At 47.0% G+C, this 13,721-nt stretch overlaps 1 protein-coding gene across 2 annotated transcripts in view; it reads left to right on the top strand.

Moving 5' to 3' along the window:
- tnksa (tankyrase, TRF1-interacting ankyrin-related ADP-ribose polymerase a) overlaps nt 1–13,721 on the top strand; it is a 108,039-nt gene that overhangs the window by 88,250 nt on the left and 6,068 nt on the right. Inside the window, exons 17-20 of one of the 2 annotated variants that reach the window (XM_076284613.1) lie at nt 3,019–3,128; nt 5,495–5,683; nt 7,370–7,607; nt 9,076–9,158. In XM_076284613.1, the coding sequence (XP_076140728.1) occupies nt 3,019–3,128; nt 5,495–5,683; nt 7,370–7,607; nt 9,076–9,158 (620 nt within the window). The remainder of the gene's footprint in view (nt 1–3,018; nt 3,129–5,494; nt 5,684–7,369; nt 7,608–9,075; nt 9,159–13,721) is intronic. The other variant, XM_076284614.1, reaches the window with a different exon arrangement.

The raw sequence follows: 13,721 nt of genomic DNA, 5'->3' as shown, positions 1-13,721 counted from the left end.
TGTGTTTCTGGCTATCAAGAGCATCAGCAGTGGACACCTTCTTCCCCTCTGTCTACCCTGCATTTCACGCTTAGGGTCAGTGCACTCAGTTCTGTGGGCGGCGGTTGTTAATACTGAAACGGACCCGCCACGTCCACCTTTCCAGCCGGCCGCGTTTTTTTCAATCCCTCTTGCCAAACGCCATAAATCTCCACCAGCACGGGCTGCCACCTCTGGCACAGAGCGGCCCAGCATCCCCCCCCCCCCCAAAATCCACCTCTCAAGAGCAGTCTGTGCCTGCTGCCCTTCTCTCCACAAACCCTCCAGACGAAAAACACAGAGATGGCGAGCTGACTGGCCCGCGGAGTTTGATATCACTCTGGTCCACTCGCACAAATGTGTAAAGAGACGTTCCACAGTGAGGCGTGTCAGAACGCGGAACTGCCATCAGAAGCTGTGCTTATCATCAGTTTGTGTGTGTGTGTGTGTGTGTGTGTGTGTGTGTGTGTGTGTGTGTGTGTGTGTGTGTGTGTGTGTGTGTGTGTGTGTGTGTGTGTGTGTGTGTGTGTGTGTGTGTGTGTGTGTGTGTGTGTGTGTGTGGTGGGGGATCTCCTTGAACTTTATTTCAAGAGGAGCGTCGAGGCGCGATGCAAATAAATATTTGGGGGGGGGGGGGGGGGGAAAGGGGGAGAGGAAAGGTTGGCTGAATGTCAGCACTTGAGAGAGTGAATGAGAAGAATGCGTAAGTGTCTGAAAGAGACATTTCACATCCCACTGAGTCTGTGACAGATCAACTAAAGCCAGTCCTGCAAGACTTTCCATTTATAATTGCATCCAGAACAATGGCAGTGTAAACAGATGGTCACAGTATGTCTGTATTCAGGATATGACCTGTGTGTGCGTGTGTTTGTGCGTGTGCATGTGTGTGTGTGTGTGTAAACAACTAAGGTGATGTCAGTGCTCCACGGCATGTGCGATGACCACAAGATTGTCCAAAGTCAGCAGCCTCCCTGTGTGTGTTATTCTGACCAGCACTGGCCTCTGACGGCCGCTGTGTGTAAAGGCCAGCCAATGTCAGTGAGGGGCAGGGGGGGGGGGGGGGCACAGATGGTCAAAGGCCGGTGACCACTGCCCCCCCCTGGCAGGTGTGAGGAGTCGTCAATACACACAGACATACACCATTTCTCTCTCTCACACCTACACACACACACATACACTAAAATTCACACTTTTATTCACACTGAAACATGCACACACTCACTCTGTCTCTCGCTCTCTCTCTCTCACACACACACACACACGCACACACTCACACACGCACGCACGCATGCATGCACACACACACGTACACAAGGGAAAAGTCAATATCCCAGCACGAGGGCAGGAGCAGGATAGGGGGTGAGGAAACACATGCCTGCCAAACCCAATAGCAGCAACATATCGCCACCCCATAATTCATCACACCCTATTCCGTTGTTGCTGGGGTGACCATTCCACAGACAGGCAGAGACAGTTCTAAAACATCCTTCCTTTGCAAGACTGCTCATAAATACCAACGTTTTATTGGTGTGTGTGTGTGTGTGAGTGAATGTAAATTTTTGACCTGTTGGAGATTAAAAATGAATGTCTAGTCCGGTTTGTGACCTATGAGGTCACCCAATGTGAATATAATAAAGCAATCGGTGCATACGCGTGTGTGTGTGTGTGTGTGTCTGTGTGTGTGTGTGTGTGTGTGTCTGTGTCTGTAGATGAGAAGTCATGCGTGTGAATAATGCACACCTTGATCCTGACTATTAATATGTAATGGCTCACCTTTCGGTCTCCCGCCCTGCTATTGTGGCCAAAGCCGACGTCAGTGGGCCATGATTTCATTGCAGGCTAATAAGTGAGTGCTGACTCCCCTTAACCCTCCTTTGCATGTCATTAGCACTCCCATCCCTCACGGCCCGGCCACCCGCAAAAAAGACTTCCACTTCACAGGAGCCTGAGCTGTTTTTACACTGACTATGTTAACATGGACAGCAGTAATCTGACTATTGGTCTTCTTTTGAATAATAAGGCAATATTTTGGTTGCCGTATTTATAGGAGTTGCTTGTATAATATTCCTTTCCATGCTTTTTTGCAAGACTCTTTATAATAATCTCATTCAGAGTGTTGTCTGATTGTGGATAGTACTGGAATATTGCTGTTAATGTAGATGTACTGTAGTCACTGAGCATGAAGGGAACAGAGGAAAGAAAGATGAAAGCAGAGAGTAGGAAAGTGTGGGAAAGAGAGTGAAGGGGAGAGGGGGTGGGCTGTGAGTAGCTACATGGAACGAGATGTGGCTTGTGGAATGCCAAACACCTGCCTACCCTGCTGAACTCCCAACACGGACACGTTTGGAACAAGACGAGCAGTAAGTGTTTGGAGCCCAATGGGCTGTGGTGGACACTGCTGCTGTGTTAGTGCTGAAGAGAACATCTGAGTTGCAGAGGACAAAAGTGTGTGTGTATCTGTGGGTGTGGGTGTGGGTGTGTGTATCTGTGTGTGTGTGTGTATATCTGTGTGTGTGTGTGTATATCTGTGTGTGTATATGTGTGTGTGTGTTCGACTCATTAAGGAAGTCCTCTGAACGTTCTCTCAGAAGTGTGTGTGTGGAACAGCACTGGGCCATGGGTGATACGGCTGGTGTTAATTAGCAAGGGTCCTGCAGGCTTGCTGACTCCCTAATGATGCGCTGGAGAAGAGACTGAAGATTAGCATCACCATGACGACCAGGAGCTCAGTTCTCCTTTGAACCAGCCAACACCCCTCTTCACTGCAGCGCGTCTTATGTGTCCAAAGCTTTCAAATTATTAGTGTGTGTCTTCACGCGCTGTTTGGCCAGTGTTTACCAAACTACACAGCTCAGTCTCTGAGCTTTGGAAGCAATTTTATGGTTGTGAGCAAGCTTTGCTGATATTATCTGGTCTTGAACATATGGCCAAAAATTAGGCTAATGAGTGTGTGTGTGTGTGTGTGTGTGTGTGTGTGTCCGTCTGTGTGTGTCCACACAGCTGGTTACAATAACCTGGAGGTGGCGGAGTATCTACTAGAGCATGGAGCAGATGTCAACGCACAGGACAAGGGTGGACTGATACCCCTACACAATGCAGCGTCATATGGGGTAAGAAACACACACACACATGAACATTTAAGACTGACATGTTCGCTGTGCCTTGGCATTCTTAAACAAAACTCGAAAAAGTGTCCATCATACCACACTTCTACAGCAGTCTTTGGTAAACTCAGTCAAGCTGGTAAACAAAAGTAAATAATTAAGCTGCAAAAGTAGTGCAAAAAGCACTTCACTAATGTCTCCCACTTGAACACACACAGAAAGATCATGACATACTTTTGGGAAATTTCACAGGCAATATGAATAGGCTTCCCATATGTCAACAGTGCACATATGGTTATGTCCGTGTAAGCACCTATTCAAGATGAGAACAAATTGAACAAAGTAGTCCAATCATATGGCCTGTGGTGGGGAAAATGCCACCATGGTAAGCCCAGGAGTGGTTACGTGTGTCCTGGCCTTCAGGTAAGGTCACCATGTTCCGGAGAAGCCAATGGCATTGATAGATGTTGGGTGCACATCTGCTGTGGTTCTCGCAGCCACTGTATAATTTCACGCACAGCTGCTGCTAAGCCCACAGCAACAACATGTAAGCATTAAATAATCAACATACGTGTGTGTTTGTGTGTGTGTGTGTGTGTGTGTGTGTTTGTGTGTGTGTGTGTGTGTGTGTGTGTTCTCTCACACACTACGTCTGTGCGCGCCTGCCTGTCAGCCGGGCGCTAAAGAGGCCGTGTCCCCACACACAGACTGCTCTCATGAAGATTTCATGAGCCTCATACGCGCCTCATGATTCTTTCAGGAGCTCCGCCTTCGTCGTCTTGGCCCCCTTTTTTTTCCGGGAGCAGCGCTCCCTAATTCCTCCCTTTTCAAACACACACACACACACACACAGCCCTGACATGGAGACGACACGGAGCCTGCTGCTCCAGAAAGCGACAGACACAACAGGACAGAACAGAACGCCCCCCCCCCCCTCGCCCAGCAGGACCTTTACAGCCAAAGCTGCCTCTGCCTCAATCCCTGTGTGCGTGGCTGGCTGGGAGATTTGAGCCTTTCACCCTGTCTCCCTCTCAGTCTCTCTCTCTCTCTCTCTCTCTGCATTGTGTCTCTGTGTGCCAAAGGGAGACATGCAAGCTCCCCAGGCACTTCCCTCTGTGCACAGGAATGAGCGATTTCTGGTGTCGCCATCGTTTTCTTTGATGGAGAAGAGACACCCAGTAGGCCTGGCATGTTTTTTTTTGGTTTTTTTTTGGGGGGGGGGGGGGGTGTATTCTTCAGCGTGATCCAGTCCGAGGGATAGTATGACCGTGGGGGAGTGCACTCTGATTGGGCACAGGGAAACCAGGCAGCAGGTTGGGCGGTTATGCAAGCGTGCCGAAGCCTTGTCTGCTCCGGGGGCATTTGGCCCTGGGCCTAGCGTCCCCGAAAGCCACTGATTGGCTTGAGCGAGCCTATCGGGCTCCTGGTTGGCTGGCCCGCTCAGAGCTGACCTTGGCCAGGCCCCTGTGGCTGGCTGGAGATCTCGGCCTGTTTGTGCAGAGGATGTCACTCTCGGTTCTGCCCAACAAACAGTGATGCGCGCACGCACCTATACACACTCACTTACACATACACACACACAAGTATGCACGCCCATGCGCACAGATGCTCGGAGGCAGCTGATGCGGAGGCCAGATCAGGACAACTGTGTGTGTCCGTGTGCATGTGTGTGTGCGTGTGTGCGTGTGCGGTCTGTGTGAGAGAAGAGATGTGTGTTTCTGGCTGAGAGAGTGGTATGGGACCACTGAAAAACATGGCATCTTCTACCCTCTTCTGCGTGTCTGTTCAGTCATACTCTGCGTGCTGCCCAGTCATAATTACCCAGTATCATAATAATCAAATCATGCACAAATCTGACAACATAATTTAACCTGACCACAGTGAGAGAATTGAATTCAATGAAAAAGCCCAGGATGTTTCCCATACGTTGAGACTCGGTATGAATGCACCGAACCCCTGAAGTAGACACCTTGTTTTCTAAACATGTCACACTGGCTGTGTCTGTGTAAACGTAGCGTGTAACTTCCTCAACCCTGTGGATCTGTCTCTGTTGCTGGTGACTAGCAGCAGATGTGTCAAATCTCTCTACACATCTTGAAGGAGCGCCGTATAGTTTCTTTAAATCACTCCAAAATAACCTAGAAATAACAGAATGGGAATTAACAGTTTTGACCTAATGTCAAAGACGATATCCACTAAAGTTTGCAGACCTGCTTGAATGTGACTGGAGCATTCAAATTCTATAGAATTTCACTCATAGAGCCCCTTTGACTATGCAAAATGGCCCATGTGATGTAGTAAGGAAGTAAACAACCTGTGTTGCCCGGTGGGTGGTGATGACTTTAACCGGTCGCTTGTCTTGTGTCCCGCAGCATGTGGACATTGCGGCACTGCTGATCAAGTACAACACGTGTGTGAACGCGACGGATAAGTGGGCCTTCACGCCGCTGCACGAGGCGGCCCAGAAGGGCCGGACCCAGCTGTGCGCTCTGCTCCTGGCCCACGGCGCCGACCCCACCATGAAGAACCAGGAAGGACAGACGCCGCTCGACCTCGCCACGGTACACACGCACGCGCAACTAGCTTCCTACATTTCCCTCGGGACTAATATCTATCCATCCATCCATCCATCCATCTATCTATCTATCTATCCAACTCTATCAACTCAAACACATACTCTTTCTCTCTACTGCTATATGCTTTGGACAAGGCTTTTAGTAATAATGTGCCACCACAAAAAGTTTTAGAAATTTTAGTACTTGTGCAAGAATCGTATTAAGTTTATTTGTTAAATGTGATTATTTGCTAGTTTTCATTTAGAACTACAATTAAAATGCTCTTGTGCCATGAAATAGCAGTAGAGTAGTAGTGGTTTAATGCCAAAACCTACTACTGTGTGTCTCCAGTGCACCACACATAGCTAAGGTTCCCCATAGTCAAATGAATTGTTTTTTTGTTTTTTTTGATGAATTCTGTTCTCCATCATCCCATATTATTCCGGGACCTTGTAATTGATTAGGGAAAAGTGTCTGGTTGGTTTTGTCTCTCGGGCTGTTCATTTCCAGTGACTTCTCTGAGATTTCCTCGCCCCTGAAAAGATTATGCCATGTTGCATCATACTATGTGCAACATGTTGCATAAGAAAAAAAAAACCTCATCATAACACAAGAATGGAGGAATCCAAGCTGTTGACTGTTTCTCAAGTACATCATTCAAATAAACCATTGACAAGAACTGGAAATAGTCCATGATAAGTCCATTATCTCTGTTGAAAAGTAAAAGGACATTAGAATTCGTCCGATTTATGCCAAATACTTGCATGACGTGTGCTTCATTGTTTGATAAAGATGTAGGAAATGTTGCTGCTGTTTTTTCTAAATTTGTTCTATGACTGAGCAGACTAGACAAGATGCTGTTCACTCACCTATTCACTATTCATAGTTTTCCTATTCATTCTGTGTAATGAGAACCTTTCAATATCCAACATAACATCCTGTTGAAAGCCCAGCACTATGTGTTGCTTTCTCTTTCTCTCTCTCTCTCTCTCTTGCACCCTCTTTCTTTTGCTCTTTCTCTCTCTTACTCTTTTGTCTTACCGTTACTCTCTCACTCTCTCTTGGAGGTTAGCAGGTAGCTGGCAGTGGCTTTGTGCATCACCCACACAAGTGGAGGCAAGCCGTGAAGGAGCGCTTCCATTAGCGCTAACCTTTAGCGCAGGGCTCGCTGGTGGGAGGGCGCGGGGCAGAGAGTGATGAGGACAATAATGACCGCCGCTGCCAGCTTGCACTGCGGCTGATGGAGTGACCTTTGCTTTTTAGCGCTCCGATCCCCTGTAATCACACCAGTCTCTCAAAGGACACGCAAATTAGCATTGAATTTGCACACTGTCTCAGGCAAAAGTGGGAGAGATGGCTTAAGTGTCAAAAGATGCATGTAAAAAATCGGTTTGGAACTCTTAACAGCCATAGGCCATTTGTCAGGAACTCTCTAGAGAAAGCTGTACTTAAAGAATGACGTGTTAGCCGAGCTTGTGTGAGCACACACCCCACAACTCTTTCTCCACAAACTTTTTGGTCCTAATGTCTCATAAAACGTGTTTCCTCATCTGTTATTTCCCAGTAGTCATGGTTAGATCTCTGAGTGGCATGTGACAGGACTTATTTCCTTTTTTCCTTTTTGTTTTTTCCTCCACTCCCATCTCTCATCCACCTCTCATCCTCCACCTCCTCCTCCTCCCCCCGTCGCAGGCTGATGACATCAGGGCACTGCTGATCGACGCCATGCCGCCGGACGCACTGCCCACCTGCTTCAAGCCGCAGGCCACCGTGGTGAGCGCCGCCGTCATCTCGCCGGCCTCCACGCCCTCGTGCCTCTCCGCCGCCAGCAGCATCGACAACCTGGCCGGGCCTCTGGCCGAGCTGGCCCCACCCGGAGCCTCAGGGCCCGCCGACGGGGCCACCGGGACGGACAGGAAGGAAGGAGAGAGTGAGTGCTTCAGTCTTTTCACATTTCTATTAGTCCCTGTCATCGTTCATTACAACCAACAGGAACAAGGGATGAAACAGAGAGCAAGAATAGTCAATGAGATAGATAGATAGATAGATACTTTATTGATCCTCAAGGGGAAATTCAATGAGGTGTCAGCAGTAGACACTGCTATAGTAGGTAGAGTCATTGCATTTATTGTGATTCAGTTAAGTATTGTCATCATATGGTTAAATTCATTAAAAGTAAGGTGTCATATAAAGAGATTGTAGTAAAGGGTTTTGAATGATGCAAGGGTTTTCTACATTGGAGTGTTTTGTCTGCAAATGATACCCAGCTGAAACGTTTATATGAGTGTCATCAGTGTGGAAATGGAGGAACAGATTGGTTTTAGATTTTAAATACCAAGTATAGCTTAAAGGAGAATTCCGGTGTGATTTTGACCTAAAGTGTTTTGAAACATGATACCGAGTGTGAACGTATGTCTCATAGCCCATCTCGGCTTGTCCCCTGCACTCCGAAATCTGGCGCTAGTTAGCCGATGCTACCAACAAGGCGGTCAATGGTGGTGCCTCGGCATCGGCATAGCCATGCAAATAAATCACTGTTTTACACCATTTACGAGGCTCAATGTATCTCCACACTTCATTGCTAGACTTCCAATGGCCCTGACATTTAAAACGAGACATTGAGAACTTTGAAAAAGCACTGGTAGTTTACTTACAAGACGATTTATACAGACAGTATCTTCTCAAAGTTTACCGTTTGCATCCATCTTGAATTTAGTCACGATAAGTCGAGCGACGAGTAAGAATGAACAGGTATGATAAGGGATCAGATTCCAAAAATAATTCTGTGGAAATGCATGGATTACAGTTTCTTCTAGTAGCAGCAACTGGAATCCATGCATTTCCATGGAATTATTTTTGGAATCTGATCCCTTATCATACCTGTTCATTCTTACTCGTCGCTCGACTTATCGTGACTAAATTCAAGATGGCTGCAAACGCTAAACTTCGAGAAGATACTGTCTGTATAAATCGTCTTGTAAGTAAACTACCAGTGCTTTTTCAAAGTTCTCAATGTCTCGTTTTAAATGTCAGGGCCCTTGGAAGTCTACCAATGAAGTGTGGAGATACATTGAGCCTCGTAAATGGTGTAAAACAGTGATTTATTTGCATGGCTATGCCGATGCCGAGGCACCACCATTGTCCGCCTTGTTGGTAGCATCGGCTAACTAGCGCCAGATTTCGGAGTGCAGGGGACAAGCCGAGATGGGCTATGAGACATACGTTCACACTCGGTATCATGTTTCAAAACACTTTAGGTCAAAATCACACCGGAATTCTCCTTTAAGTTATTTGGGAGCTTATCAGGTCATTGTAGTAATCCCACACTTTCTCTCTCTCTCTCTCTCTCTCTCTCTCTCTCTCTCTCTCTCTCTCTCTCTCTCTCCTCTCCACCCCAGTCACCATCCTGGACATGAACATCAGCCAGTTCCTGAAGAGTCTGGGCCTGGAGCACTTGCGGGACATCTTTGAGCGTGAGCAGGTAAGACGCTCACCTCTTAAATACCATACCAGGGAAAGTCATGTTCTCGCTCCAGCACGCCTTTAAGGAGTGATCGGCTTGCTGTGGTAGGCCTGCAAATGTCAGCTCCAATAGACTTCTGTCCTCTCCCCTCCTCTCCTCTCCGCTCCACTCCCCTCCTCTCCCCTCACCTGACTGCAGTGGACGGTCTCCGTCAGCTCTGCCTCAGCTCTTCAAAGTTATGCAAATGTCTCGACATGTCGCTCCGCAGTTCAGTCACTCTCTTGCTCTACCTTTACTCCCTCTCTCTCACTCTCTGATATGCGTTCTCATGCTTTCTTGTTTCAACCTTGTGCACACGCTTGGTTTCTCTCTCTCTCTCTCTCTCTCTCTCTGTCTGTCACTCACTCTATCCATCTCTCCAGCGCTCCCTCTCTATGCTTCTCTTTCTCTCTCTCCTCTTGCTCTGTCTCTTGCTCGTTAGCACTCACTTTGTCTCTCAGTCTCTTATTCACTCTCTCAATCAATCCATCTTTCTTTCTCTCCCCCTCTCTTTCCTTCTCTCTCTCTCTCTCTCTCTCTCCCTTCTTGCTTTCTCTCTCCCACTTTCTCTCTTTTTCCCCTCATTCTCTCTCTCCCTCTCTCTCCCTCTCTCTCTCTCTCTCTCTCTCTCTGTGCTGTTGGCTGGGGGCTGTATCATTTCCTCCTCACCTCATCACTCACTCTCTGGGCTCGCTGGCTGAAATTGCGTTCTGCCCGCCACCCCCGTCTGACCCTCTGTGCAGGTGGCCTCTGAGTGGCGGTGGTGCAGGAGAAGGGGGAGGCAGCGCTGACCTTTCCGCCAGCCTCTGATTAATACCTTTAGGCTTCTAGAACTCTCTCCCCTCCCGTCCGTCCGTCCTCCTGTCTGTCTATGTGGCGCTCAGCTCTTTTGGGAGTTAGACTTGGCTCAATTTTGGCCATCAGTTTCATTTGCATCTGGCTCTCGCTCTCTCTCTCTCTCTCTCTCTCTCTCTCTCTCTCTCTCTCTCTCTCTCTCTCTCTCTCTCTCTCACTCTGCCTCCCCCTCTCTCATGTTCATGTTCACCTTTCATATTCACATACACACACACACGCATACCCTCTCTCTACCACACACACACACACACACACACCCTCTCTCTCTACCTTTCACATACACACACACAACAAACCCTCTCTCTCTACATTTCAAATACACACACACGCACACATCAGGGTTTCCCCCAGGAAATGTGTTAGTCAAGGTGTCTGGTATCGGTTGCCGTCGATGGGGGGTGTGGGTGTTGGCGTCTTGTTTGTGCGATACACTACAGACTCTGTATATTTAACAATTATTTATTAAACACTACATTATAAATAAATAACCAGCTTCTCAAAATAACAGTTAACAAAGAACAAAGTAACAACACCAAACAAACTATACAACAGTATACAAATATTTCAAAATATTTGTGTAATTTGTGCAATTTTAACAAAGACTATTACAAACTATAAAACAAGTGCAAAACAACAAAATGTGCAAATGTTATCAGTAGGGATGTAACGATTACCGGTATAATGGTAAACCGCGATAAAAATGTTGACGATAATAATTACCGTTTTCATTTCAAACATCATGATTATCACTGTTGATTACAGCGGTGTGGAAACCGTGTGTTTAATCCTTCCCAGCTTCATCCGAGCCTGCTTTTGACATACAGTAGGCCTGGTACAATGGAACAAAACTGGTACCCTATTGATTCTGTTGTCTAATTGATGGTTTTAACTACGATTCGGATTAGGCTACACCTGATTTTAAAAGGTGGAACTTTTTCACCGCAAAATGTGCACTGTATCATGTAGCCACTCTGCGTCTTTTTATGTTCACGTCCACATTAAATCCATTCCACTCACGTTAGCAGGAGAATACAGTAGCCTAAAGTTTTATTTTGAACGCTTACTTTGGTCTCACTCATTGCATCCAAATAACAGAAATAGCAAACTCCAAGTTATGGTAGGGTAAGTTAAGCCACTAGAAACTATTTCAGCTTGTGTAGGCCTATCAGTGCTTTCTGAACATACTGAACACACTTTTAGAAATACAGTGATGATACCGAAAACCGTGATAATTTTGGTCACTATAACCGTGAGGTTAAATTTTCATACCGTTACATCCCTAGTTATCAGTCGCTACTTATGGCAGAGCTGACAACTAGCATGGTTACAAGCCATCCTCCTTTTAAAAAGATCATTTCAAGGGCCCTTTGGTAATTGCACTGTTTTACTATTGGACCATTAATGCTTATCTTCATGCAGGCTGTCAGACTGTTGACCTGCAGCCTGTTCCGCAAGTCTGTCCTGATCTATACACCGAGAGTGAATGAAGTTTAGATAATTTTATAGTTTTGTGTATATGTGTAATATGGATGGAATTTGAGCGCGGAGCGCTTTTTAATTTAGAGGCCGGAGTGGCCGCTCTGTTCCGCTCCCATACCGCTCACACCACGAGTCTGAGGCATGCCCACTAATAAAACCAAGACCGTTAAATTTCAAAGATATTGGCCATATAGCCTAAGTTCGTTGATGTGGATGGAGTTAGCTAAATAATTTAGAAAGCATACGCGTAGGCACGGATGGGCCTGGACGGGCCTAGGCCCGTCTATTGTCAGTCTTGCGGGTCCGATTAGACGCTCAAGTCAACACTGTGCTGAGAGCAGGTGTCTGTTTACTCGGCCACTTCTCAGGTCAAATTCGCGTCAGGTCAATTTAGCTCCCCGGTCCCAAAGAACTAAGAGCAACGGCAATATATTTCACTCAGAACATTTATTTTAAAAGACTGCAACACTGATAGTGCAACAACAAACAAGCTTGGCAACGTTAACTAAAGGGATCAGTCGGGATTAATTGCCAAAAGAACAAAAATGACAAATCACGCAGTCGGCTAAATATTTTAAACTTGCGCCAAACAGATCCCAGAACCCAGCACCAGTGCGTCGCATAAATTAAAACACAAATTGAAGCAACAACTTGATCATTGGACAACCCTACCACTAAACCTTTCCATAGGCCTGCAACGTTTATGACATAAAAAGTGGAATATGAACGCATTTCATCACACCTGACAATTAAACGGAGTTGTGGCTGTTCGCGATTTGAAACGAGGAGCGATATATTTGCACCGCTCAGCTCCGCTCACTAGCTCTGATTCGGAGGCATATCACATATGTAAAGATTATAAAATCTGATTATTTTTCGATTCATGACGCGTTTCTTCTTATTTTTTAATGCGTTCTGCGGAGAAGGGAGATTGGTGTTGGTCACGGTTTGGAATGAAAGGGAGAAAACAGGACAAAGTAACACGTGTTTTTTTTTTTTTGACGACGTAGTTAAGGCGGCAGGCTTGTTTTGCCAAGGCGGCCGCCTTCACTGCAAAGTGCTGCGGGAAACCCTGCACATACACACACACACACACAGACACACACACGCACACACACGCACATATACCCTCTCTCTCTCTACCTTCACATACGCAGCTCAGGTCTCCTCCACTGTGTCCCGTAATCTGCCCCCTGCTCCGACCCCGCAGCCCCCAGCCAGCGCTGCCTCCCCTCGGGCAGGGTCAGCGGCCCGACCCGACAGCAGGCCGCTCATTTACACATAGATGAGGTCACCCGCCGCGAGAACAATAGGGAAATGATGAACACGATGGAAGACAGATGAAGAGGGGGAATGAAAGAGAGCGAGGGATGAAGAGTGATGAGAGTGATGAAGCGAGAGAATAGAGTGATGTGATATGGGAGGGAAGTACGGTGTCGCATCATCTCTCGCTCGTTCAGGCTGTGCTCACAGACGGGTGCGGCTTCCTGTGAAGTTGAAGAGAGCGGAGCGCAGGGAGGCTGAGAGACCATGGGAGAGACGGGAACCACAGTGATGGAATCAGACCATCATTTTTCCCAACACTAGTTTGTCTCCTGTACTAAAAGAAAAAAAACAGATCAAGTTCGCCCCCTGTCGGAAAAAAAGGGGTAGTGCAACCTGTCAGCCACTTGGATTGGAAATATGCTCTCGTGTCTCTCGTTTCTTTCTAGTTCCCTTGTTACGTTTTACCCTTCTACTGTATCGGCTTTGTGGACATGAAATTACCATTGAATGTCACGGGCATGTTCAGCTTTGGCAGTGTCCCCAGCTTGAGGGGGGGAGAGAGAGAGAGAGAGAGAGAGAGAGAGAGGGGGTGGGAGGGAGGGAGGGAGGGAGGGAGAGAGAGAGAGAGAGAGAGAGAGAGAGAGAGAGAGAGAGAGAGAGAGAGAGAGAGAGAGAGAGAGAGAGAGAGAGATGTGGTTAGAGCTGAGATGGTTTCTTGAGCTGGAGCATGTGTTGACAGTGATTGGATACGATACAGTACAAGTACAACTCTGTGTCAGTAATAAGATGACCACAGTGTCCAAGCTAATGACTTCACGCACGCACACATACACACACACACGCATACTGTCAAAACCAACATTCCTTTGGTCAGATAAGCACACATCAGGCAATGCAGATAGTTTTAATGATCTTGTAATATGCAAAATATGGCCTCTACAG

This window comes from Alosa pseudoharengus, unplaced genomic scaffold (genome assembly GCF_046254945.1).
Source record: "Alosa pseudoharengus isolate Yale_2024_CS ecotype anadromous, Long Island Sound unplaced genomic scaffold, YU_APseudo_1.1 YU_APseudo_1.1_scf_14, whole genome shotgun sequence".
Taxonomy (NCBI): domain Eukaryota; kingdom Metazoa; phylum Chordata; class Actinopteri; order Clupeiformes; family Clupeidae; genus Alosa; species Alosa pseudoharengus.
The sequence above is the reverse complement of the archived record's forward strand: the minus strand, read 5'-3'. Positions and strand labels throughout refer to the sequence as shown.